Below are 27,547 nucleotides of genomic sequence, written 5' to 3' on the forward strand. Positions count from 1 at the left end.
CAAAAATAGGTTCCAAAAAGGCCCAGTGCGGCTTCCCTCACCTGCTGCCGTCCACCTATTTTGGATTACTGCCCCCATCAGCCTTAGCTACTGAGTACTGAGGTTAATGGGAGATGTTATCCAAAACTCCTCGAGGGCACCAGGTTAGGGAAGTCTGGTCGAGTGAATATTGGGCAGCAGCCTGTGGGAGGCTGCAACCTTCTACTTAGGTATCCAATATACCTTAGACTTGGGTATTGAATATTGGGTTTTGTTTTATGCTGTTTTTGTCATGCATATTGTGCTTTGTGTATGTAATATGAACTCTGCCTCCCTGGGAAGGTGTTAGTGGAACTGGGAGTGTCTCTCTAATACTTCTTATTGTCAACTACAACCAATTATACCTTGATAACATTATTACTACAGACTTCAACTACCACATTCTGGTTCCAGATTTACAAACATGAATCAGAGCCCAACTCTTTACTAGCCCTCGTTATGATGACAGCAGGGTAGCTATCAGGGGGCAACAAAGTCTGTGTTGTCTTATTCATGCTTACCTGGGAGCAAGTCCCATTGAGCTCAGCTTATTTCTGAGTAGAGAGTTTTAGGCTTGCAGTGAAAGTTGCAAGTTGTGATTCTGACTATGCACTCCTAGGATTCCCGATCCATGGAGGTGGTATTGTAGAGGTCATACAATGCTAATAATACATGCACCCCATTTTGTGTGTGTGTGTGTGTGCGACTGCTCTCACAGTATTGGTCAATTTGATTTTGCAATAAAACAAATTCCTGAATGTATGACCAGGACTGCTGTAGTAGATACCTCTACCTCAGCAGTGGAGCACTTGGGTAATTTTAGATTCTAGACTAATGGTCTTATGTGTGAGAGATGTCTTTAGAATATTTGATTATTTCAATATGTGGCAAGCTAGTCCTTTTGTGTTTGGGGGCTCTCCTGATCATTCTGCTTAGTAGGACCTTGAACATCTGCCCCAGAGTCCTGCCCTGACAGTATCACTGCTGTTCATGATACAGTGGAACCTCGGTTTATGAACACCTCGGTTTATGAATTTTCGGTTTACGAACGCCGCAGACCCATCTGGAACGGATTAATTCACTTTCCATTACTTTCAATTGGAAAGTTCGCTTCGGTTTATGAATGCTTCAGTTTATGAACAGACTTCCGGAACCAATTGTGTTCATAAACTGAGGTGCCACTGTAAACACAACTAATTTTGTCTTTCTAGCTTATTGTCAGGGAAAGTAACGCTATGTTAAAAACATATAAGCAAACATTTAAACTGAATGAATTTTCTTAAAATATTAAAACTCTGCCCCACGCTTTTTAAAAATTTAACACTAGCCCTAGCAAATAATGAAATGTACACCCACATCCAAATATGATTCTTATGTAGGGTCTACAATACCTGGCACATCTTTAAGAGTACGGGTAACTCACAACTTACGCACATTTAACTTGTGTGCATTCAGCTTTACATGCTTGGCAAAAAAATGTGCTTCGACTATAAGCAGAATGTAAGTCAGTGTTAAGTTGAGAGTTGCCTGTATATCAAAACAGATGAGTACTTGAGCAGTCGAAAGTTTTTTCAGGCAGGCAGCTGCAGCCTTGAAGGAACTTTCACTTGTCACCAACTTGGATGTCAGAGTTTGCTATGAATGGCACAGAAGCCTTGCCAAAAACTGCTCAGCTCATTATAGCCTAGCATGTGTATGAGATGGGACGCAGGTGGCGCTGTGGGTTAAACCACAGAGCCTAGGGCTTGCTGATCAGAAGGTCAGCGGTTCGAATCCCCGCGACAGGGTGAGCTCCCATTGTTCGGTCCCAACTCCTGCCAACCTAGCAGTTCGAAAGCACGTCAAAGTGCAAGTAGATAAATAGGTACCGCTCCAGCGGGAAGGTAAACGGCGTTTCCATGTGCTGCTCTGGTTCACCAGAAGTGGCTTAGTCATGCTGGCCACATGACCTGGAAGCTGTACGCTGGCTCCCTCGGCCAATAATGCGAGATGAGCGATGCAACCCCAGAGTCGGTCACGACTGGACCTAATGGTCAGGGGTCCCTTTACCTTTACCTTTATGTGTATGAGATATGATGTTAAGGGCTCGTTCACACTTCCACTTGTTCCACTGTTTTTCCACCGGGGAAACCTGCTGTTTACCACTGAATCAGAACAAACCTGTTTTTCTGCAGATTGATGTCAGCAGTGGGTTTTCCCAGGGTAAAGTGGTGGGATAAGCGGAAGTGTGGACGAGCCCTAAGTATAGCTCTGTTGGATAATTGCAGTGGGGAAAGAATTGCCTTCCAAAGTGCTCAGTGGATTTATTTAGGTTCCCAGGTTTCTGGGTGGGGGTTTGAAGAAAATCTGTAAGTCCCATTTCCAGACAGGTGGCTTCTAGAGCCACCCGAAGATTGTTTTTCCATTGTAAAGCTACAAGGGGAATTGCAATTGACTTTCCACACTATCAAGAGGTATATGTGTCGTTTTCTGTGCAGGCATCCTGTTGTGTTCTGTCCCAGCCTGCTGTGGTTGAAGCAATTTGAAATTCATTCACTATAACCCATGCAGTGAGCGGCATTTTATGACACCACTTTTTAAAAAATCATTTAAAATTAGATCTGAAAAGTTTTTCCACCTGTTTTTTCTTTAATGAAAGACAGTTATGCAACAGGAAAATGCTGAAAAGTGTCTTTCTGTATTAAGGTGTTATAGTGCTAACACACTGTAAAATAATAATGCTAACTAGTAATTTGTTGCCCTGCCACACCCTTGTCTAGGTAAGCTGCAGCAATGCTGGTGTCAAACAGGGGTGTGTTGTTGTTTTTTACAGCTCTGCCTACTACCACTGCTAATTCTTTATTTAAAAAAGATGTAATAAACTTTTGAGATGTCATCCATTTTATCAACATGATTAATGGCAGTGACCAAAAAGGGTTCTTGGTGTTATAGGACTATATGCCTCTTTAAGTAAATACATCTATATTTGTGGAAATTGTGTCACTATTCTAAAAAGGAGACAGGAGTGCCTGGCGTGCTCTGGTCCATGGGGTCACGAAGAGTCGGACACGACTAAACGACTAAACAACAACAACAAATTCTAAAAAGGTAAAGGGACCCCTGACCATTAGGTCCAGTCGTGACCGACTCTGGGGTTGCGCGCTCATCTCGCATTATTGGCCGAGGGAGCCGGTGTATAGCTTCCAGGTGATGTGGCCAGCATGACAAAGCCGCTTCTGGCGAACCAGAGCAGCACATGGAAACGCTGTTTACCTTCCCGCTGTAGCAGTTCCTATTTATCTACTTGCATTTTGACGTGCTTTCAAACTGCTAGGTTGGCAGGAGCTGGGACCAAGCACCAGGAGCTCACCCCGTCATAGGGATTCGAACCGCCGACCTTCTGATCAGCAAGCCCTGATCAGCACCACCTGGGTCCCTGTCACTATTCTGTTCATGTCAATTTCACCCTAATCATTCAGTGTAGAAGCACTCTTAACACAGAAGCATTTGTGCCACCACGATAAGAGGAGGGAGGTTATATTGGAATCTATCAGGCTTTATTCCGAGAGGTGAGGCGAGATAGCTGCCTGCGGCAGTGATTTGAGGTGTCATTAAGAGTTGCAGGACACAATCCACCGGGACATTCTTGTGCAGCTGCCACTTTGAAAAGAACTGTTACATGGGTTTATTCATTTCATTATGACTTGATCAGGAGAGCTGCTCAGTATTTTGTGCCATGTGCTAATCAGGGGCAGGGAAGAGGGAGGGTGGAAAGTGCAATTTGGATTTTCTGTTTCATGCACCAAAATGTTTCAGGTGGCCCCTGTTTATTCTGTGAGCCTGAAATGACAAACTCCCCTTTGGAAAAAATTAGGGTGGAGAAACCCATTTGCCATCCACAACATGGTTCCTAAAAAAGAAACATAATCATCATCAAAACAAAATAAACCAAAATAACTGACACAGCACTTCCAAGATGCAAGAGGTGGGGGAAAGACCAAAGGCCATTAATGGATATCAATTTCCCAAGGAGCGACAGCAGTTCGCTGGAAGGGAGGAAGAGAGTTTAATATAAAGGCAGCATTTAAAGAGAAAGAGAGAGAGAGAGAGAGAGAGAAACAACTGCTGAAATTGCAGCAAAGATTACGAGGCCATACTCGAAGGTTTACATGGCAGGGTGCACACCCTTTTGAAAAGCAAGGCCAGTGCATGTCATACCAAAAGGTACCATGAAACTGCCACACCACACCACAGCGCTGGCATGACCACCGGCATGGCTTGGATTGGTTAAAAGAAAAGAGACTGTTGAAATATTCTAAACAAACCAACTTGCTGAGAATACCTGAGACCTAATCCGAGAGCTGGAATTCAGGGAGTGGACAGCTTACCTCTTTGGTTCTTTCACTGTCATGCAAAAAATGAAAAATAAAGAGGTTTTTTTGTGCACCCCCCCCCAAGAAGGCATTGGCATAGCATAGTTTCTGAAGAGGGAAGGATAGGTGAGGCACAGGAAAGAGACTGAGGAGGGAAAAAGGAGCAAGGGAACCACTTTTTTCCATCAACATACAGAGGGACTGGTCCATGACACCCTTTGAGTGCCTTCAAGAGGCATGTTCTCACCTTTTGCTGCTGAGCAAAGTGAGAGGCTCCCCTTTCCTGACACATCCCAGACCCCAGAGTTTCAGTCCTTTCCATAAACATCCTTTTCACTCTTGTAATGCCTTGAGCCTTCAGAGGAAGGATTGTTGTTTTCTCACACATTCTCTTTCAAAGTATTCATTTATCCAGAGGCTTTCTATAATAAATTCACTTTGAGGTGTGTGTGTGTGTGTGTGTGTGAACAAGAGCTGCTATGACATCTTCTCTGGACCCCATATGCTGTCTACCATGCATATTTAAACCAGTTTCAAACCTGCTGCGCTGCTTTGGCTCCCAGTTTAGGAATCAAGACAGGGCTGATCTAACATACAAATAAATGGAGTTTGCTGAGGATGCTGAGAATTCTGGGAGATCCTTCCCCTGCTCCTCCACACAGAACTGCAGTTCCCAGGGTTCCCAAGGGAGGAGGAGGAACTGTTAAAGCAGTTTGTCTCTAGTGCAAATGTGCCTGGAATCATAGATTTATGATAGCTATCTTACAAAAAAGGGACAAATCTATAATAATAATAATAATAATAATAATAATAATAATAATAATAATAATAATAATTTATTATTTATACCCCGCCCATCTGGACGGGTTTCTACTCAACACCCTGGATTTTTAATGTGCAAGCCTGACGCTAAACCTGTCCTCCCTGGTTTAAATGTGAAGTGTAGGTGGAAGATGACATTTGGAATCATGTAAGTGAAGATGTTTGCAGCTGCTGTTGAGCAAAGCCTCTTTATTCCAATGCGAGTTGCACTACAGCTGTGCTTAGTAGTGGCCTGAATCAGCCTCATCTGGTGCTTAGAGGTGATAATACGAGCCTGACCTGCCAGCTCTTTCTAGTGTCATCTCCAGCCAGGTTAGAAGGAAGAACTTCTGCTGTGTTGATTGACTGGTTCTATGCAAAAAAACTGCATTTCTTTTTCTTTTTTGGTACTGACTTCCTACAAATTTAACCCACGTCAGAATTGCCTTGATCCTCACTATGATCAGCAGGTGACTCCATATTTATCCCAGGAATGGTGATGCAATAAGCTGTTTACGGTCCAAAAGTTTCATGCTGTGGGATCTGGTACCCAATCTTTTGCTCTCCTCTATGCAACACCCACCCACCCCACCCCAGCAAAACTCTGACGTGCAACAGTGAGTGAGACACACCAAACACCACAATAAACACCAGTCACCATCAAGATGTGTGGCTAGGCAGAGAAAGGAAGCTGGATCCCCAGCTGGTATCGCTCTAGGTTGCTTCAGCTCCTTTGACTGAAACACATCCCCCTGCCCATGCGGTCCCCTCCCTCCCTGCCCATGACCTCACCAGCTGGGGATCTGACTCCAGTCCCATTCAAAACCAGCAGCCACTGATAGAGAAGGTGAAAGAGGTGAGGAAACGAAGGAGAAAAGGGGTGCAGGTGGCTAAAGGAGGAGGGGGCAAAGCGCAGAAATTGTATGGCTTTAGATAAGTCGTAAATCCGGCGTGACTGAGACCGGACAGAGAAAAAACTGAAATAAATAATATTGCAACAGTGATTGCAGCAACGGGCCAAGGGGGTGGGTGGGGTGGATAGAAGAGAAGGGAGGGGATACTGGAGGAGGGTAGAAATAGGATGGGTTTTTTTTGTCTTTGTTTGGATTGGTTTTTTTTATATAAAAAAATCACAAGCAGTAAGAGGAAATCAAGACTCACTCCCGGCACCGGCGCTGGCATTTGCGGCGGAGAGAATTACGTGAGTGGGGGTAGAAATATTGGTTACATCGTGCAGTTGGCTGAGGACGGAAGAGCGGCGTCGGACAGCCCCCTGAAAGGAGCCACTTCTCTTGAAGGTGCTAACTACCTCCATCTGCAGGAGAGAAAATGAGATAGAAAATTTGGATGGCAGCGGGCAGTGGCTGCAGTGGAACAGCGCATACCAGCCAGAATTGGCCATGCTGGGGGTTTGGCCTCCTGCCACAGTCTATGAAGCATTATGCACCAGAGGCCAGCTAATGGGAATTGGCACCACGCTGATGTTCTTTTATGGAAAGAGCAAATTGCACCAGCAGAAGATCGAGGCAACTGGTCACACTTGAAGGCTCCGTTTCTAAAGAGCTTACACGAAGTACAAACCCTTAGCACATTATTACCAGAATTGCTGGGGGGAAATCCAGCAAGACACAAATGGCTGTAGCCAATCCATTAAGAACAGAGGGCAAGGCACAACTGACCTGAGGAACTCGTTGCTACAAGATGTTTGTGAAGACCAGTGTTACAGCTTCGTTGGGGGAAATAATAAAATAATTAAAAGACAAGAATCATGGACAATAGGTTCATCATTAGCCATCACCAAGGGGCAAGGAGTACAGCCTCAAACAAGAGGATGGTCATGAAGCATTTGCACATTTCAAATTGCTATGTAACTGAGCAGTAATACAAATCTCTCATTCAAGAAAAGTCTGTTCCTTCTCAACATATGGTCACATTTTAAGCAGGACCAAGGAACTGAACCCAATATAGGATTTTACACATGAAAGGGTGGGGTTTTGTAGAACAGCTGGCTAGATCCTTGAGGACTGGGGTGAACAGCATAGGGAGTAGGGTTACCTCCACTATAATTGTGTCCCAGTGATACCGTTTCACTTCCTTTTGTGCATGTGAACAGCTGGCATTAATCCCTAAGGGGAAAAGGAAAGCATTGCCCTTGAGGTCACGGTTGCTGTCAAGGCAAAATCTACTCCCTAGCCCATGGCCTTCCTTGGCAGGACTTCAACAGAAGGAAGGAAGTGCAGTCTCTAAATGGTGCATTTTACAATTCCCCTGCTCTGAATCTTGGGGGTTACTATGTATGTTTTGAGCAAGATTGTCCTGAACCCAAGCACAGTTGATTGCATGAGAAGTCGCTGTAAGAATATACCCAGCTCCATGAAACTTTCCACAAGTGTGGAAGCCCACCAGGAACCACAAACAACTGAAACATAGTTGTAGGTCCCCTTATGCTATGTCAACCACTTTGAGATCTTCTTGTGGATAAGCAGCATATAAATATTTTCTAAATAAATCTGAGAAAAATTATAAATATAAGGCTAATTCACACATTCATACAAGATTCTATTTCTTTTATACTGTTGATGTTTCCAAAGAAAACCGATTCTCCACTTCTGATTTGTTGAAACAACATGAACTCAGAACTGGGCTTACTCAGAACAAAGGGCTATTTTGTTCTGTTGTTTTTATTTCCTGCTAACACACTTAGAATTGCAGCCTAAATATTGTATATAAAAACGTCCCTATTTATTGTTGAACGTTGATTATGAGTAGCTTTTCATTCTGTAGCCTATCTCATTGTTGGAGGTTGCCTACAAACTTATTTTATTTTGTTTAATCTTGTTGTTGTTTAGTCGTTTAGTCATGTCCGACTCTTCGTGACCCCGTGGACCATAGCACGCCAGGCACTCCTGTCTTCCACTGCCTCCCACAGTTTGGTCAAACTCATGTTCGTAGCTCCGAGAACACTGTCCAACCGTCTCGTCCTCTGTCGTCCCCTTCTCCTTGTGCCCTCCATCTTTCCCAACATCAGGGTCTTTTCCAGGGAGTCTTCTCGTGTTTAATCTTAGTCTTGCAAATAATAATTGTTGGCAAAATTAAGTATAAAATAAAATGTCTGGCAGCAGAGTGCTGGGAGTGTGGCCGGTTTGTGCGCACTGGGCGCAGAGCCACAGGGGATGCCAGAACTATACTTCAGAATGGAGAGGGGGAAGGCACTGGATTTGGGCCCTGCACAGGGCACCGGGGAAATTTGACACCCCCGAGGTCCACCACTGCTGGTAGGGCTAGGGCAAAATTAAGTCTGAGATGGAACATCAAAGTAGCACCCCTGCATTCCTGTTGCATATGCCTTATTGGGGGGGGGATTGAAGATTGTGCTGTTGTGCAGCTAGCTAGATGAGTGCTCCAGTGCGGGTCTGTATAGAAACAGAACACACTGCTGCCCAAAGATAAATAAAAGAAACAAAAAAATAAATAAATTAGTAAATTATCATTAAATTGCTAGGTTGTGTGTGAGTGGAGATGTTTGCTACCTACATTTGCCACTTTTTATGCTTTAAAATTGAGCTGCCCTGCATTCAAGCATGCCCTGCCCTGCCATATAAGTAATTAATCAGAGAACTATTATTAGAATATTACTGCGTAGAAAAGGCTATCTCCATGGACAAAAAAAATACAGAGCATCTACTGTACCTCCCAATCCTGCAAATTACCCTCCTTGAATTCTTCTTTGATATAGTTCACTACTACAGTGGAACCTCGGTTTATGAACACCTCGGTTTACGAATTTTCGGTTTACGAACGCCGCAGACCCATCTGGAACGGATTAATTCACTTTCCATTACTTTCAATGGGAAAGTTCGCTTCAGTTTATGAACGCTTCAGTTTATGAACAGACTTCCGGAACCAATTGTGTTCATAAACCAAGGTACCAATGTATACCAGAGTGTGAAAGCAAACAGGCCAAGATGTTTATAGAAGACTCAAGCAAGCAAGTCAGTCACATGGCTAGGAAGACCACCCCCTCCCCAGATTTAACAGGGGGTGGTGGTTTCCCCTGCCCAAATATAGTAGTTGTATTTGGTACTTCTCAATCAAACACACATAGGTACTGTAATTCATGCAGCAGTGTTATGAATTGGGGTGGATAGTGGTGTCATCCATTTCTGCAAATGCCTAAGTGAATATGCATTGCTCACATTATTTGTCCATGGAGAAAAGGGAGGGCAGGCATCCTGTGGACAAGCCTGCTCCCATAGGCATGTATGTTTGTAGACCCTGGTTCAAAGTTTTGGATGGAGGTAAATACACACCTGACTGCATGTGTCACCTGCATGCCAGCCCTTAGCCACTGATCATCTCATCTCCTTCCCACCCAATAAAAAAAAGAATAAAATAAAATACTGATGTATTAAGGCTATTGATAGATTCAGCAAAATTAACCAGTAAAGCTTTTCCCAGCACTTTGGGGAATGTTCATAGAATCATAGAGTTGGAAGAGACCACAAGGGCCATCCAGTCCAACCCCCTGCCAAGCAGGAAACAAGTAGAAAACTAGTATGTCAGGGAGAACATGCCTCGATATGCCATTTTTCTAAATGCAAGGATGTGTCATTTATTTTTATTTTTATTGTAGGAGGAATCATTCCAATATGTAAATGGTATACCTGCAACACCTGCAATAGGAAATGGTATAGTGATAGTCCATAGAAAGCCTTACCATTTGAATAGCACTGAATGTATGAATAAGGTGTGTCCCATGCACCCGACTGAACAACTATGTCTAGGGGGCTCAGTGACGCCACAGGGGAAAGGGATGGTGGGGAAGGGAAAGAGCCCTTCAGTGAACCATGCATAAATGACAGAATCATAGAATATAGGAGTTGGAAGGGATCCCAAGGGTCACCTAGTCCAACCCCCTGCAATGCAGGAATCTCAACTGAAGCATCCATGACAGGTTGCCATCTGAAGTACCAGAATAAGAAACAAAAATCTGACTGCTGTTAGCAGTTCTCAAATATAGGCAATTGTATGGAACATGTGATGAATTTCTTCTGTTGCAGAAATCATAATTCTCTCAATGCTCAGCCTTGTGGAGTATTTCAGTCACACTGCAAGCTCACCTTCATTGCACCTTCACTTTTTCATGACTACCAGCAACATGTGAGCAGTGGCCCAAAGCCAGTGTGGCTCTGCAGGGAAAATAAATTATGTGTGAGAGTTTTAGCTCAGACATGGACTTACTGAGGTGGCCTTTGGCAAGTCACTCTCTTGGCTGCACTTCCCCCCAGTTATGCAATGGGGAACTTATCCTCACTAGGTTGCAGCAAAGGTTGTGTATATTATTATAAAACCAAATGAACCCATCAGGGAATGGAGGGAAGGCCATGGACCAGTTGGGAATTCTTGATCTCCTGCTGGTGCAAATGGGATGAGCAGCTGGATGCAGGAGAGCCTCCATTCTGAGGCCAGTCATCTTTTTATGCAAGGCATATTCTGAACCACAGGAAGCAGCCTGCTCCCTTCTTCCTAGGCTGGCACCACACAAAAAAGCAAACACATCAGCCAAAAAGGAGGACAAAAGAGGACACAGATTGCATACAATTTGTATATGCTAGTTTATATGTATAGGTGCAAGTTTAGAAATAATGACTATAATTTAAGTCAAAATGCAACACATCTCACCATAGCAGGGAAGAAGACCATGACTAGCTGAGCTCTGTGTGTCTGCTCAGTCCATATGCTAACTATTGATGGGCAACTTCAAGACAGGACTCTTTAAACAGGGCCTGGACCAGACAGCCCTTCAGGTACAGGATTATCCCCTGCAGAGCAAGACACATGGTCACCCTACCTCTTTAACAGCTAGCCAGCCTCTTGGGAAATGCTTCCACCTTGCAAGTTGATGCAGATTGGTATGAACACCAGGTTGCTGCCATGCTTTGCCACCATCTCACAGGATAAAGCCAGTTTAGTGGGCTGGGGATAAGGCACAGTGCTTAAAAGTGAAAGAGCTGGGGCTTGGGCCTGCCTGGAAGCCCTACACTCCATTCTGGAAGCCCTGCTCCTTCATTCCTGCAGGGAAACGTCTTGTGAAGTTTACCGTATGGAGCAAAACCAGGATCCCTTGGTTGCATTGCATTGTTGACACAAGCATATGCTGCATTTGAGTGTGTGTCGATTTCTTAGAAAAGGGAAATAAGAGGATGGGGACAGCTGAGCAGTCTCCCTCACTTTGGGATGCCTCGGAATCAGCCATATTTACATGGAATGGAGCCGGTGCAGGAGAAGAGTTGGGATTCCTGGTTCTATTCATTTCATTTCATCCATTAAGCAACAACTTTGCTATGCAACATGCCATTGGTCATTCCTTATCATGCTCCAGGCCTGAGAACTTCTGATATCCCATGAGCATCAAGTCTTAAGGCAAGAACAAACCACCTTTTGTTTGACTTGCTAAAAAGGGAAAGAAAAATTGCCAGGCACATGTCCCACCCCCCTCTTTAAGGCAGTTTGAGGAAGTGGGGAGGGAGGGTGGGGTGGGGAAGGGCTGCAATCAGAAAGCATGTCGTTAGAACATAGAAGCTAGACATGGTTGTCTTGAAATCGTTCCTCTCCCATGGACCTAGTTTGAAGTATGTGGCACAGAAGCCCCACAATGGCTAGAGGTGGTATAACCTGCCCTCAGGTGGGTTTTCTCCTAGGTTTCGTGTCTGAGCATAATCTTGCATTCTTTTATTGCAGAGCTAAGACTGTGGTACTTGATCTTCAGTGCTGATGTCAGGTACCAGATAATCCTAGCTTTGATTCGCCTTTTAGAAATAAAACACAAGTTTCTGGACCTCATGGCTGTTTAACAAGCCTGATGAAGTAAAAGTGGTTGCCTGAGGGTGCTTCCAGACTGTAGGCTATTAGAGCTACCCAGACATTGCTCTTCTGCTTTAAACAACATGTGAAACTGAAATGGACTTCCCACACTTCACTCAGCATTGCACTTTTGGAGTATGTACATCTTATTCTGTTCTGTCCATATTAAAGGGCGTAACATAGCATTATGGGTAAGAAAGTAAGGCAGGTTATTGTGGACACTGGGCTTATCCACACTTGCATTTTGCCCCACTCTTTAGTGTGGATAAGCCCACTGTTCTGTTCATGCTTCTACGTTTTTCACAGCATCCATACAACAACAACAACATCATCATCAAAAAGATGTCCATTTAATCCCTATTTATCATTTTCACAGGTTCCCTTTTGATGAAGATGACTTTGAGTGGGTGCTGAACAAAACTTGTATGTATGAGCACCAGCAAGACTGCGACAATAAACTGCCACGTGGAAGCGGTGTAAAAATGCATTTCAGCAGCATGTTTATTTTATTTGTTAATTTTAACATCTGCAGTAGAATGCTTTTTCACAATGTAAGTGAAAAAGCATTTTAACACAAATCTAAAAGTAAAGCTTAAAAAATCAACACACTGATGCAATGGAGCCAGATGGATAGGTAATAATGAGTGTTCTAAGGTGAAAAGGTGTGGCAGATTAGGGCTCAGTTGCCCCAAATGTCACTGCACACATCAAAACCGCATTTCTTAAAAAGATAAAAAGAAGGACAGAAGAGTAGAGTTAAGGTGCTTCTGCAGCAGTTCCATCCTATTCAAACAAGGTCGGCAATTGTGGGCTCTCAAAAGAAGTTGAAAAAAGTACAGGGAAAATATAGGGCAACCGCAATTTAATGACAATGTCATGTAATGTCCCTTAAAAGAGCAAGTGGACAAAGAATGGCAGTTCCAGAATAAACCCCTAGTGTGGAAGCAGCCTGAGACTTGAAGGAGAGTTGCAAGGTTTCCAGTAACTATGGAAGGAGTTCTTTTTCTGTGTGTCATAGTGCCTATTTTATGTGAATACCTCTTTTTCTTATTGAGATAATGTCAGTGTCACTGGGTGGTATTCAACTAAGATTTACTCAGGATAGGCCTACTGAAATTAATGGATCTGGCTTAGGCCTTATCCGTACTTCCTGTTGCCCTGTTGCTATTCCCTGGGGGAAACCACTCTTTAGCGCTCCATCAGAGCAAACAGCAATCAGGTTTTCTGTAGATTGTCATTTGTTCAGATTTACAGCTAAAGAGTGGATTTTCCCTGGGAAAGGAGCAAGGCAAGAGGGGAACTGTTTGGACCCATGCCCAGAAAGTGTGGGTTAAGCAGAAAACTGATTTCTGGGCATGAGAGAAGTGGAAGTGTAGATGAGCCCTTAGTCATGTTCATTAACTTATATAGGCTACTCTAAGAAAAAACTTGGATGAAAACATCCCCCGTGTCACTGTTGTAGGTGCCAAATGAAACTTGTGTCTAATAAATCGTATTTGAATGATTTATGAGTGAGGTAGAAAACTAACTACCCAGTCAATTAAGCACATTTGCAGAATTTGATCTCCATAGTTTATTCTTCTTGTGGCAAACTTGTATAATCTAGCTTTAAGGAAAGCAGGGACTGTCTTACAGAGGAAACAAGGTGCATGCTCATACTTTGAGGCCCTCGATGCTACTCAGTGTAGGCATCATTAATCTGCAGAGAGGTATGTTCCTGCCACTAGTAAGATGAAGGGATATAAAACCCAAATGCCTTGAAGGGCCAAATTCCTCATCACCCCACCACTGAAATGTCCATTCTCCTTCAATTGGACAAATATCATTTATTCCCCCAAACCTATATTCCATTTGTCTACCACCCACTGCAAGTGCTTCACTTTCTAAAATATATTCCAGGCAGGGAAGAAAAGAGGCTTTGAAAGAGGGTTCATAACAAAAGTCTGCTTCCTGGAATCTGCTTACTGCACCTCCCCAGTACAAGGAGGCACACACAGACATTTGCAAGTACACTGTGTCCTATGCACAGATACCAATTTAATGTCAATAGCTTGGTCTATTTCCAACAGTGGCTTGGTTTGAGAGTAAGAACACCAGCCTGTGGCTTTGTGGCCCTGCAAATGTTCAGATTGTGTAGACTATAGTAGGATCTTATGTTTAATGCCCCAGCTTTAATACCACACTGGATATTTGGAAGAAGCTCCCTGAAAAAACAGGAACAATGGAGCATGGGGCATAACATCTTGGGTGATTCAGACAGTGCATGTTATACTGGCCTTACTATGGGGCCTTCTGTCCTTCAAATGGGGCAAGAACGCAGTATATGGGCTCAGCTCAGGGAGCATGTGGCTTTGCATGGATCCTTGCTACTATCAGAGAGGTCAGAACTGAGTCCGTCTTTAGCTACAGCCACACTGAATGGCCTTGGACAAGTCACCACCTCCCATCCTCCATTCCCTACAAGTAATATGGGAATTCAAATGACCTACCTGATAACTATAGAAAGGACTACTCTATGACTGCTGTAACTACTGCTACTTCTACCACCACCACTTCTGCTACTACCATCTCAGCCACAGATTTCCCCCCTCATTTTTCTGGGCATTTCCAAACCACCCAGCAACTTGTCATCCCATTTCTGCTTCTATAGGCTGCCTCTGTTCATGCACCCAAGCACTGCATTCATTAGTTCTTTCTGCTGAAACAAGGCAGCGGGGAAATGAAATGCTTAGACCAGCATTAGAGGTCTCTCTCTCTCTCCCCCCAGGCATGAGCATCAGGGTGAAACCACCATGTCTTGGGATGGGGTAGGAGATAACCAGATGAAAGGTTTATCTTCAAGTCACTGCGAAAGCAAAGGAAGGGTTGGGCAAGGGGGAGGGAAGCCCTGGTGGGAGGCGTCCCCCCCATTATCTCATACCTGGGTCTGGATACGATTGAGGCCACGGAACCAAAGGATCTGGCCACGACGGAGTTCCCGTTCAGCATGGTCAATTTCCTCCTCGTCCTCCGCCATTTCCTCATCAGTGATCTCGTCCTTCCCAGGGCCATGCCCTGCCTCCTTCAAGCATTTCAGGTGGCTGGTGGGAATGGTGGCAATGACCTACAGAAGGGAGCAGGTGTCGCACATTTCAACATTTTCTCAGTAGAATAGGAGCCCTTCTGTGACTGCATAGCTTAAGCCAGGGGGGGTCAGCAAACTTTTTCAGCAGGGGGCCGGTCCACTGTCCCTCAGACCTTGTGGGGGGCCGGACTATATTTTGAAAAAAAATTATGAATGAATTCCTATGCCCCATAAATAACCCAGATATGCATTTTAAATAAAAGGACACATTCTACTCGTGTAAAAACAAGCTGATTCGTGGACTGTCCATGGGCCGGATTAAGAAGGCGATTGGGCTGGATCCAGCCCCTGGGCCTTAGTTTGCCTACCCATGGCTTAAGCACACAAGAGCTGAATCTGGTCGGCTAACTACTTGTTTCTTACGAATGCATGCCACTTTACTAAATTACATTAAATGAGAAGCCACTTTAGGAGTGGGGAATTTGGAGAGAATTATTAGCAGGACAGAAAAGGGGCACTCAATCATTTCCCATGTGACTTTCATCCATATCAACATCCCCCAAATCTGCCCAAACTCTCTAGCACCATCACCTCCAGAAGCAGCAAAACCAGGTTTTTTTTACAAGTATAAATTTGCTTGATCGCATGCGTTTGTGTGCAATGTTTGGTTACAATTCCCAAGATTCACAGTATCATTTTATTTTATTTTACAAAAAGATTCTAGCTCTTCAAGTGAGGCTTCTGGGGTTTCAGACGGTGGTGGATCACCTTGACCTCACAGTACTGGAGTCGCTGCAATTTACCCAGAGGATACGAGGGGCAAGGCCAGCATGCTGCAAGCACATCTGTGGGAGCACTAGATAGACTCCCTAGCGCCTTGTCCCTCTCTCAGTGACCCCTGCCAGAGGGGTCAGGTAAGAAGGCCCTCCACACTGCTCCACCTACTGCCCACAGTAGGTAGGGCCTGAGGGCTCCATTGCCTTCTGGGGAGTCCACTGAGGATCATATGCCAGTGCCCCAAAGGTGACCACCCCACAGCTCTAGTCAGCTCATTAACTGGACATAATAGAGCTAAACAAGGGTGCTGATTGGTGCTTCCCCAGTTTCAAGAGAACATGGCAGGCCTGTCTTTAGTATTTGACTATATGGTGGACTCTGACAACTCACAATAGGTAAAGGTAAAGGGACCCCTGACCATTAGGTCCAGTCGTGACTGACTCTGGGGTTGCGCGCTCATCTCGCATTATTGGCCGAGGGAGCCAGCGTACAGCTTCCAGGTGATGTGGCCAGCATGACAAAGCCGCTTCTGGTGAACCAGAGCAGCACATGGAAACACTGTTTACCTTCTTGCTGTAGCGGTTCCTATTTATCTACTTGCATTTTGACGTGCTTTCGAACTGCTAGGTTGGCAGGAGCTGAGACCAAGCAACGGGAGCTCACCCCATCACAGGGATTCGAACCGCCGACCTTCTGATCAGCAAGCTCTAGGCTCTGTGGTTTAACCACAGCGCCACCTGGGTCCCAACAACTCACAATAAGAGGTATAATAAACTCGATTTTCTAATCCTACACGGTTGCTGTGCAAGTGGGCATCAGTGGCTTGCAATTTCTCAGGACAGCAAGAAAGGGGTAAGAGGGTAGGACCAAACAGTGTGGATCAAACCTACCTATGCTGCCTCTGTGCACAGTCCTTCCTAAACATTAGTCATCCAGATCAGCATTTTGTTCCCAAGCCAGGGCCGGCCCACCCATGAGGCAGTTGCCTCAGGCAGTGCATATGCCCAGCTGCCTGCCTCCTTTTACTCCTCTGGCTGCCTCAGGCACATGCATGCAATGGCATTTTCCATTTTTCCCAGGGCAGCAAAACAACATAGGCCCAAGGCAGCCAAAATTCTGTGCATAGAAAAGCTAGTCTGTAACATATGTACATTATTCAAAGTAAGCATATTTGTGCTGAGTTTGCAAGATACATTCTGTTTCTGCAAGTCATAGGAAAGAGGCAGGATACGATCAGGACACTGAAACCATACTCACGCTTCTGAGATTTTACTGTGCATTTCAGTCCTATCTTTGCAGCCACAAGGGCTAGTAACTTGATTTTTTGTTTTTAAAAAATGAAAGCAAAGATTCTTAGGAAGCTGAGTTCTGCACTCTGCATCCAGCAGTTTTTCTGCACTTGTTTGGGATAGTGCAGTGTTAAACCCCGGCTGGGAAGTTTAAATGGTACGTGAGTGTGGGAAATCATCTTGAGCCAAAATAATATTTCAAGTTTTGCTAGATAGTCAAAGGTTAAAAGACACATGCAGTTCCCCTGTAAATTCCCAGAGAGGAATTCAGGTTCAGTCTCGTTTTGCCATGTAACTGAAGAGAAAGGATGCTTGTTCTGTGTTCTCCCGAGAGCAGATTTCATTTTTTATCTCAACCATTTATTTTATAACATAAAAGTATATTCTGCCTGTCTTGTTTTCACTGCTGTTTTCTGCTGGAACCGAGTCTGGAACTTTATGTAAGCAAACAATATTTTTATCCTGACATGGCTGGTGTGTGATTCTTTTGTTTAGAGGGATGAAAAGGGGAGGAAGGCCCAGCCTGCTAAATGATTATCCGTCCTGGATAATTATTAACAAGGTTAAGCAACCTCCTTGTCCCAGAAGTTTCTACATTTTATGCTGCATTCTGCTAACCAGACATTAAACTCACACAAGTGAGGAAGAGGAAGGCTTAATAATAAATAATATCCTATCCTACACTCCAAAACCATCCAATGATGAGCACAAATGAAGAAGTCAGAAGAAGGGTTTTCTTACCTGTCCCCAGACAAGCTCCCCAAAACCCACAAAGAGACACCAGAGCCATTGCTGCGCATTCAGTGGCGAACAGCTGAACGGTTTCCCCCCAAACTGCACAATGACGATCTGTGGGGGGAAGAGAGGCAGAATGAGACAAACTCCTGTAGAGGGAGGCCCACCCTTTGTTATCTATACATGCTGTTGGAAAAGGGTGGGCTCATGGGGTTGGTGGCCAGGCAGGACTGCATATACCGGTAGACAAAAGGAGAAAAAAGACTGGATCCAGGAAGATCAGAGTGGGCAATACTGGCAATGGGAACGGAGAGCACACAGCCAAGGGGGCTTAATACTGTCAATGGGACATTGGCAACAAAGGTGTTGTTATTATATTGGATTTCCACATAAAGGGCTAATCCGGATTAAGAGTCACCTTGGTTCCCAGGTTGAGAGAAAGGTGGGATACAAAGACATTAAATAAATAACTAAAAATCCCATGGGCTGGAATATTGATGATAATAACACTGTGCGGACACTGCAAAAAAAGTTGCATGCATGAGAACCAACCCCACAATAAAAACGTGTCTGGAAGGACCCCAAGTTGAAGGAAAGAGTCACAGATGTAAGAGCAGGGCAAGGAGAACCAGAGGTCTGGAGAGGACAACCATGAAGCCAGAGGAGCCAGAACTCTCTATGAGGCAGCCATATTGCTCTGAGGCAGAACTATGGAACTTGCTCTTCCCGTGTTCTTAACCAGACTGCCCACAGTCTTGTCCTGACTTTTTCAAGGGCTGCTGGGATATGGGGCTAGAGCAACAGATGTTTATTCCAGCTGTGTCTCATTGCTCACCCCTCAAGAGAAAGTGAAGCCTAAATACACACACACATATATATGCAGGTAGGTAGCCGTGTTGGTCTGGTATAGTCGAAACAAAATAAAAAAATTCCTTCCAGCAGCACCTTAGAGATCAACTAAGTTTGTCATTGGTATGAGCTTTCGTGTGCATGCACACTGTGTATCTGAAGAAGTGTGCATGCACACGAAAGCTCATACCAATGACAAACTTAGTTGGCCTCTAAGGTGCTACTGGAAGGAATATATATATGCAGTTGCACACACCTGTCTCCTTTTAACATTGCCTCCCCCTTTCCCTCCCTCTCTCATCTTCCTCACTTCCAACATTTATACAGTAAGCTCCTTGGGGCAGAGGACTGTCTGTTTTCCTCTTTGTTACTGAGGCTGTGTATACACACCACACCTTTAAAGCATATTCAAAACACATACTTTCCCTCAAAGAACACTGGACACTCGTTTACCGCTCACAGAGTTACAATGCCCAGCAACCAGGGCTTTTTTTGTCCAGCTGGAACTCACCAGAGCTCAGTTCCGGCACCTCTCAGATAGGTGCCCTTGCCATTCTAAGAGAACAAGGGAGGCATTGAGTCCTGGCACCTCTTTTTCTAGAAAAATAGCACTGCCAGCAACCCTTAACAAACGACAGTGCCCAGAATTCTTTGAAGTGGAAATGTGCTTCAAATGTTTAGTGTGTACACAACCTCAGTTAAGATGCCTGATATATTGATATAATAGCAACAAAAGCCTATGGGGCCAGGGGCCTATGAAACCTCATAAGACACGATAAGCCCAAGCAACACTGTATGATAACATTTATTATTAAAGCAAGAGTGTGTGAAAAGCCCAGTTTCTTAAAAACAAAACAAAAAACTAGCCAGCCAGCCAGCCAGCGACACACATTTCCATCCAGGTATTCATTCATCCATCTTGTCTTTCCCACCCCACCCCCAACTCAATCCATTTAGACCAGGCCTGTACCTGTATGCAAAAGGTTCCCAGCACAATACTGCAGAAAATGGGGTTGCCAAAAATGCCATCAAAGACATTGCGCTCGCCGTGAATTTTGCGGGCGTTGATTTCATTGAAGAGCTGCATCATGACAAAGGTGTTGAAGATGATGGTGTAATGCTCCGAGGGCGGGGAGTGCAGGGGGGCATTGCGGCCGCTGTCAATGTCAAAGAAAACCTCACCTGTGGGTGAGGAAGGGGGCGTGTAAAGCAGTGCGTCACAGAGAAGACACTACACCCAGCAAACCAAGCCTCTCCCCTCCTCCCTCTTCAAACGGTGGACCCAGACCCACCCACCCCTCCCAACTCCAGTTCAGTGTCCTGAGAACCCACCCACAAAGAGGAGGGTGAAGATGATAATAAGCTGGTAGACAGCGTGGCCCAAAATATTCTTCATCATGGTGCGGGAAATGAGGGGTTTGTTCCGTCCGTACGGCTTGCGCAGCAGCAGGGCCTCAGTGGGGGGCTCGGTGGCCAGAGCCAGGGATGCAAAAGTGTCCATAATCAGGTTAACCCACAGCATCTGCACTGCTTTGAGCGGAGAGTCCTGCAAGAGAAGTTGAGATGAAGGGGCATTGCGGTATTGGAACGTCAGGTATTTTATGGGCAGGGGTGGCATTTTGATGGCAATGACATTGTACGGACGCTGTGAAAAAACATGCATACATCAGTTCCACAAAACCACTTCCGCTTCCCCACGGAGGTGGTGTTGTGGGCTGGCCCCCGAGCAAATTCTCGCGATGGGGGCTGAGAGCTCAGCCCCCTCGCGAGGTGGGAGTTCCCGCCTCCGTCAGATCCGGGGCGGCCAATAGGGTCGGCCGGGATTTGCGTCTTTTAAACCGGCCGGAGGCGGGAACTCGGCCTTTCCTGCCCCGGCTCCCAACCCGAACGGATCACCCGCCCACCCACCCTTTAGGCTAGGCAGGTTAGGCCGATGCTGCTATGGACTTTGGTTGGTCGCCTTGGTTGGCCGGGGGGCCTGGTAGGACTTTTCCCACTTGGGCTAGCCAAGCTGGTTTTTCCGCCTACCTCATAGCAATTCGTCACAACTTGGTTTTGCGGTTAGGCATTGGAAATTTGCATAAAAGAAGAAGGGGGGGCAGTTTGCGTCATCCTCTGCCCAGAAATTGGAGAAGTAACTCCGTTAAAGGGGTTCCGGGGGCGGTAGCTTTGTCCTGGGCCTACGGAGGACAGGGCCTTATGGCACCCCCCAACGGTGGCCACAGGAGGTGTTCCAGTAGATGTACATCACTGGGTTCCTTTCTGGTGGTTAATTTCTCCCAGACTGTAACACACGGGTTACAGTCGGATGTAGCCGGTTAGGTTCCAATGCCTAAGCCAATACCGCTCATCATTCGTAACCAATAAAGTTGTGGCCTTTTCGCCCACTTATATTTATTCACTGTGTCTCGTGTCTTATTTCACGTGGAGGGAGGGGCATTGCCACACAATAGGCTCCTCTATCTGGAAATATCCAGTGCCATCAGGAGAACGGGGTGGGAACTCCATATTTGTCTTGAAATAGGTAGTTCTGCCCTGAGGGTTTGGAGAGCTGTTGGAAGTCAGAGTAGTCATTGGGTCAGGAAGTCCTTAGACTAGATGGGCCAATGGTCTAAGGGAGCCTCATATGCTTGCATGTCTTTTGGTTCAATCCACTTTGCATGGGTTTGTTAGGGCATGGAAAGCAATGAACTGGACTGGTAATCATCTACAGCATTAGTTCAATCCAGAGAGAATTTACAGATCAAATTTGGAGGTGTTTCCTCATGCTGTTCCTGTCTGCTAAAAACTCCCCTGTTAAGGGTGCTGGGTTTGTTTGTTTTTTTGTCTCTGAAATATTCCTGATTCAAAACCACGAAGCAGTGGTTCTCTTTTCATTTATCCTTCAAGACAAATGGGCCTTACCTCACAGATGGAGCCTGGGAAGCAATTACTCCCAAAGGACCAGTTTACTCACCCCCAGAATTCTCCCCACTTTCTCAACATTCTGCTCAGAACATGGAGCTGGGGCCTCAAATCTGCTTCCTGCCTGGTTCTCAAGTATGTTCTTATAGGAGAGCCTGACTTGATATTCTTGCAAGAGCCATGTATAATAGAGCAGCTGGATTCAGGATTTCTCTCATGTCAGCTTAACCCAGGGGTCTGCAAACTTTTTCAGCAGGGGGCCGGGCCACTGTCCCTCAGACCTTGTGGGGGGCCAGACTATATTTTGGAAAAAAAATATGAACGAATTCCTATGCCCCACAAATAACCCAGAGATGCATTTTAAATAAAAGCACACATTCTACTCATGTAAAAACATGCTGATTCCCGGACAGTCCGCGGGTCAGATTTAGAAGGCAATTGGGCCGCATCCGGCCCCCGGGCCTTAGTTTGGAGACCCCTGGCTTAACCTCTCTGCTCCTCAGTCATTTGTTTTCCATGCACCTTACCATCATTCTCCCCATATCATAGCTGTCAAGTTTTCCCTTTTCTCATGAGGACGCTTATTCAGCATAAGGGAATTTCCCTTACAAAAAGGAAAAACCTTGACAGCTATGCCCCATATGGCTACTCTTTTCCAGAAAGGCTATGAGATACACCTACAACTCCCAAATGTGTAATTTCCTAATTTCCGGGCAACATTAGCTATGTCCAGCAAGCATTTGCTTAAACGTGCAGTTGAACAGGGATGGGAGCAGGGACATACATACAAGGGACATATAAGCACCCCTACCCTCAATGTCTCAGGGCACACACGTCAGATCTCTATGCAGGTTGGTGAACAGGGTTTACACACCTCAGAAATGGTCCCCCCCCCATAATCAGGAAGCCTAATATCGCTGGCTTCCACTTGTGGGGAAGTTTCTAAGCACGTCCCATCAAACACACTCAGAAATCCTCTCCCGGGGCTGGCTGAGGTTGGCGGGGCAAGTGTTCTCTTCCTCCTAATGGGCCAGCCTCCTCTGGGCCTTGCCACTACTGCACAGCAATGAAGCCTACCTGTGTGATGCAGGCGCCAGTGAAGGCCACAATGACTGCCACCACATTGACCGTGAGCTGGAACTGCAGGAATTTGGATATGCTGTCATAAACGTTGCGCCCCCACATCACTGCCTTCACAATGCTGGAGAAGTTGTCGTCAGTCAAGATGATGTCAGAGGCCTCCTTTGCCACATCAGTGCCTGCTATGCCCTGAGAATGGCACAAAATGAGGGGTACACAAAATGAGGGTAAGAATCCTCAACCATCTCTCTCCCTTGGGCCCAGTGGGTCAACTTTTTAATAGAACTTTAGCCTCACTGATGCACAAGGACCAAGCCAGCAATTCAGAGAAGGACTTCTTCTGCAGGAGCTTGAATTGATTCTGCCTTCATCGTCTCTTGTTGGAAAAGATGTAACCTGTTAAGTTCTTCTGCCAACAACACAACCACAAATTTCATGCCTTTCTCCACCACTTCCTTTCCTCTTGGATGTCAAGATTTACCTTGCCAGAAAACTCTGAACACTTTCAAAACTTGACTGCTGGGAATAGAATACATTGTGGGTGGTAACCAGGCAGGTAAATTAGTTGCATTTTCCCCAGGATAATAAACGAGGCTTAAGATATGTCACACAACTAACTTCTTCAATTGATTTCAATGGGATCTGTGTTCAACTAACAGGTTAGTCTGCATCCATCCCTTTGCACATTGAAGCATGGAGTTTCATTTGCTTTATAATTAATCAGATTGCGGTATTTGTGTTTCATCAGGTAGCTGCATTTTAATTGCCTATTCAACATTAAGTCTTCATTTACTTTACATATCACACATCTACAGAACATATCAATAAACTTAAGGGATAGCAACGATGTTAACAAAGAATAACTGCTCACCTGGGGCTCTGGGTGGGCGACATCTGCCACATGGCATGGCTGTGGTGGGCCCAGAGAGGCCGCCACCTTCTTCTGCGGCCAAGGGGAGGGGTTGGTCACCTGGTGACACCCCACCTCCAGCTGCGACAGTCTTTCAGGTATGGGCAGGTAATTGCCAAAAGGCCAATCAGGGGCAGGGGCTTGGGGGCTGCACCAGCCCATTCCGAGTCTATTTAAAGGAGTGGCAAGGGGCAGGCCACCCTCTTGCTTGATCCTTCCTGGATTTTCCCAGCCACCCACCCTGTCTCTTAGGGCCTGCTCAAGTGGGGAATGGGCATGTGGTATATGGACCTTGCTATGGTTTATTTAGTTGCCATATTCAAGGCCAGGAAAGAATTTTCTTCTGCAAGAAAATTGGCTGGCTTGCCGGTTTTTGCCTACCTCATATCAACCGTAACAACTTTGGCGGATAAGGCATTGGGCTGGATCCTTAGTCACTGGAGTACCCCGTTAGAGGGGTCCAGGAGGGGCGGCTCTGTCCAGCAGTCCACAGGGGGCCCAATGGGCCAATACACTTCACCCCATGGTGGCCTGTGCGGGGTCATGGCACCCAATCCATGTTGGGGGCAACTCCCCAACACAGGCTGACCCCACCATATGGAATATGGAACATATTTTAACCTCTCCTTTCTCTTTTGCAGCCTGCCTAACCATCACTCTGACACTAACCTCTCATTTCCCTCTATATCCCACATGTTTTGCTCATCTACATTACTCCCACAATACACTAGGTGTGTATTATCTTAGTTTGATCTATTTAAAATTTAAAACAACATAGAAAACAAATTTTAAAATAAAGGGTGTGATGCATTCTACCTAATGGGAGATATAAGAGAGCACTGCAGGATTTCACCACTGAAGCATTCCAGAATGGTATTCATATTTCCCCCAAATTATCTGTCTTAAAGAAACCAACCAACCTATGTTTGCTGTTTTCTTCTATCTATGACTGGTGTGGGATAACCAGCCTCATATAATTAACATGCTTAAGTCTAATTAATACCATAGAGTAAGCTGTCCTACCAGGCTTAGCTGTGTCCACTTCCCTTACCTTGGGAGGAAATAGGTAATCAGGCCTATTGTTCTTCTCTAGTCTACCTGAGAAGCTCAGGGTGTGAGGAGGTTTAAGGGGGCATCTCTTACCATGGCAAAACCCACATCGGCCTTCTTGAGTGCTGGTCCATCATTCGTCCCATCACCAGTGACAGCAACCACCTGGCGCTGGTCCCCGATAGTGCTGTCGATTATGCCTTCAAGGGCAAGAATGTGGGTTAGCTAGTAGTGACTGAGCTACGCATCCAAATAAATACCAGTGACTTTACAGAGAAGTTTGCATCCATATATGGGTAAGACTTGCATAGGTAACCTGGTCTACATATCTGGAGTTCACCAGCAGAAAATAATGGGACCCCATGACAGCCCTGACTCCCACCACCCCATTTTGCTCTCTCCTGCATTGACTAAGGGCAATGAGACTGGCAGTCTCTTACCTTTCACCAAGGTGTGTTTGTCGGTGGGTGACGATCGAGCCAGAACCCTCAGTTTGGGCCAGATTTTATCAAGACGTTCTTGTTCTATCTGCAGGGCAGAGAGGCAGAGACAAGTAAGAACTACTCACTAATAAAGTGAAATAAATTGCCTTCTATTGAGTCCATGTGAGGCTCAAACCCATGGCCCCAAGATTAAGAGTCTCATGCTCTCCCAACTGAGTTGTAGGCGTGTGTGTGTGTGTTTCAGGAGAACCCCTAGAAGAAGAAAAGCCACAAACCAGAATGGTCCCCTCCACCCTGGAATTTTTGGAGCACCACCATTCCAAATAATTTATTCAGTCACCTCTCCCTTTTCATTGCGGATCCGCCGGTTGAACTCCTTTCCTTCTAGGCACAAGAAGTCCTCTCCCGGCTGGATGATGCCACACTTGGCGGCAATGGCCCGGGCTGTGTTTATGTTGTCTCCTGTCACCATGCGAACTGTGATGCCGGCACGTTGGCATTTGCGAATGGCATCTGGCACCTGCAAAGGAGGCACAGGGCTCACGTTGATTTTCTGCAATTCAACATGTTTGCTGAGCGATCACTTGCCCCCATAATGAAACTGCTCCCTCTCATGCATGAAAGAGTTAACCTGAGCCCTGAGCTCAAGTTACCAGAGTGGATCAGTCTTTGCTTCCCCCCACCCCTGTCTTTTCTCTTAGTGCTTCCTGGAACAAACAAGAAGCCATGCGGTCATGGCTCTCAAGTGAACTGAAGGCACATTGACCTTTCCTCTGCTCTTTCTGGGCATGGTCTATGCTTTAAAGCTCCATGTCTGAGCACCTTTTCCCCCTCTAGAACTTTCCCCGCAAAAACCCAGTCTTTAAACCTCAATTGGTGCAAATGTCAATCCGTGGAAAATCTGAATTTACATTTGCTCCAATAGAGCGCTAAAGAGTGGGGTTTTGCAGGGAAAACTCCAGGGCAACAACAGAAATGCACAGAAATGCACAATGCACAGCTTTTAAATGTGGACCTGTACCTGGAAAGAGCAGGGGGAAATGTTAAGTGTGGATAAGCCCTGAATCTATCTAAAAGGAGATTTTGCAGCCTGCATCTGTGCTAACCTAAAGATTGCATGAGTCTTTCTTTAAGGAAACCAAGTACTTTTCTTTTAAAGTAGTTTGGAACCTTTTCTAATCTTTGTTTTACTGCTGGGGAATGGAGACTTGTTCTCTTTGACTTCTCGAAACTCCATGAGTAAAATATTTGCTTTATTTGCAAAGCTAAGGGCTTGTCCACACTTCCTCTTATCACACTGCTTTCACCTGGGGAATACTGCTCTTTAGAGCTCAATCAGAGCAAACAGCAATTCAGGTTGTCTGTGGATTTCTGTTTGTTCTGATTTAGAGCTAAAGAGCAGGTTTTTCCTGGGAAAAGAACAAAGCAAGACTCAAATGGAAAACATGTTGGACCTGTTCTTTCTAGGCATGGGACAAACAGACATGTAGATTAGCCCTTTGTGACTTTTTTCTACCCATAGTATCTTCATGGGGAACATTTGTTTAAAGGTGGATGAGGACAGATACAAAATCTACACAAGTTTTAATGTCCAACAGGTATAACATTAGGCTTTGATCCCTGGGCACCCCAGGGATATTACAGTGGTATCTTGGTTCTCAAACGAAATCCATTCCAGAAGTCCATTCGACTTCTGTAACGTGTGAAAACCAAGGCGTAGCTTCTGACTGGGTAAGCGCCCTGGAAACAATAGCCGACAGCCGCACTGGATGTTCGGCTTCCAAAAAACATTCGAAAACTGGAACACTTACTTCCGGGTTTTCAGTGTTTGGGAGCCGAAATGTTCGAGTACCAAGGCGTTTGAGAACCAAAGTTACACTGTACTCAGATATTACTTTCTGAAAGTGCTACGGCACCTTCAGGGGAAATAGTAACCTGATATTTTTGGCAAGAAACCAGCATGGGCCTCAATTTGGATCAGTCATGAAATCTGGATCAGGGTTATGCACAGCTGCTTTTTCCTTCAAAATAAAGTAGCCAGCTTGATAATGGGTTGTTTTTTTTAAAAGTGTCTTCATGATTATCTATATCTGTTTGAGAATAGGTTCTGCTGTTAAAATGAAGTTAGTGCTCAGATTAAAAATAAATGAATGTCCCACCAGGACACAAGTCTGTCTGGGAGTCACACCCTTCATCTCAGAAACACTTCACCAAATCCAGCAGTGGCATCATCCCAAAGGTGGCATTGCTCTCAAAAGGACAGGGATGAGGCAGGGCAAGGAGAAGTTGAGGTTGGAGGAGCTGTGGGCTGCTGCTGCCACCAACCTGAAGCTCCCCTCAAACTCGCTGTCACCTCACGGCAGCTGGGAAGATACCACTGTCTCCGTCACCCCTCATGAACTACCACTGTC

The 27,547-nt window shown here is 45.4% G+C and overlaps 1 protein-coding gene across 2 annotated transcripts in view; it reads right to left on the bottom strand.

Moving 5' to 3' along the window:
* The window catches only part of ATP2B3 (ATPase plasma membrane Ca2+ transporting 3), an 81,585-nt gene that overhangs the window by 10,543 nt on the left and 43,495 nt on the right, over positions 1 to 27,547 (bottom strand). The window contains exons 12-20 of one of the 2 annotated variants that reach the window (XM_035097074.2): positions 25,477 to 25,656; positions 25,134 to 25,221; positions 24,787 to 24,893; positions 22,731 to 22,922; positions 20,082 to 20,295; positions 19,720 to 19,931; positions 17,907 to 18,014; positions 14,956 to 15,138; positions 6,373 to 6,486 (exon numbers count right to left, since the gene is read on the bottom strand). In XM_035097074.2, the coding sequence (XP_034952965.1) occupies positions 6,373 to 6,486; positions 14,956 to 15,138; positions 17,907 to 18,014; positions 19,720 to 19,931; positions 20,082 to 20,295; positions 22,731 to 22,922; positions 24,787 to 24,893; positions 25,134 to 25,221; positions 25,477 to 25,656 (1,398 nt within the window). Of the gene's footprint in view, positions 1 to 6,332; positions 6,487 to 14,955; positions 15,139 to 17,906; positions 18,015 to 19,719; positions 19,932 to 20,081; positions 20,296 to 22,730; positions 22,923 to 24,786; positions 24,894 to 25,133; positions 25,222 to 25,476; positions 25,657 to 27,547 lie in introns of both variants that reach the window. The other variant, XM_035097072.2, reaches the window with a different exon arrangement.

The sequence above is a fragment of the Zootoca vivipara genome, chromosome 16, assembly GCF_963506605.1.
Source record: "Zootoca vivipara chromosome 16, rZooViv1.1, whole genome shotgun sequence".
NCBI classification, from domain to species: Eukaryota; Metazoa; Chordata; class Lepidosauria; order Squamata; family Lacertidae; genus Zootoca; species Zootoca vivipara.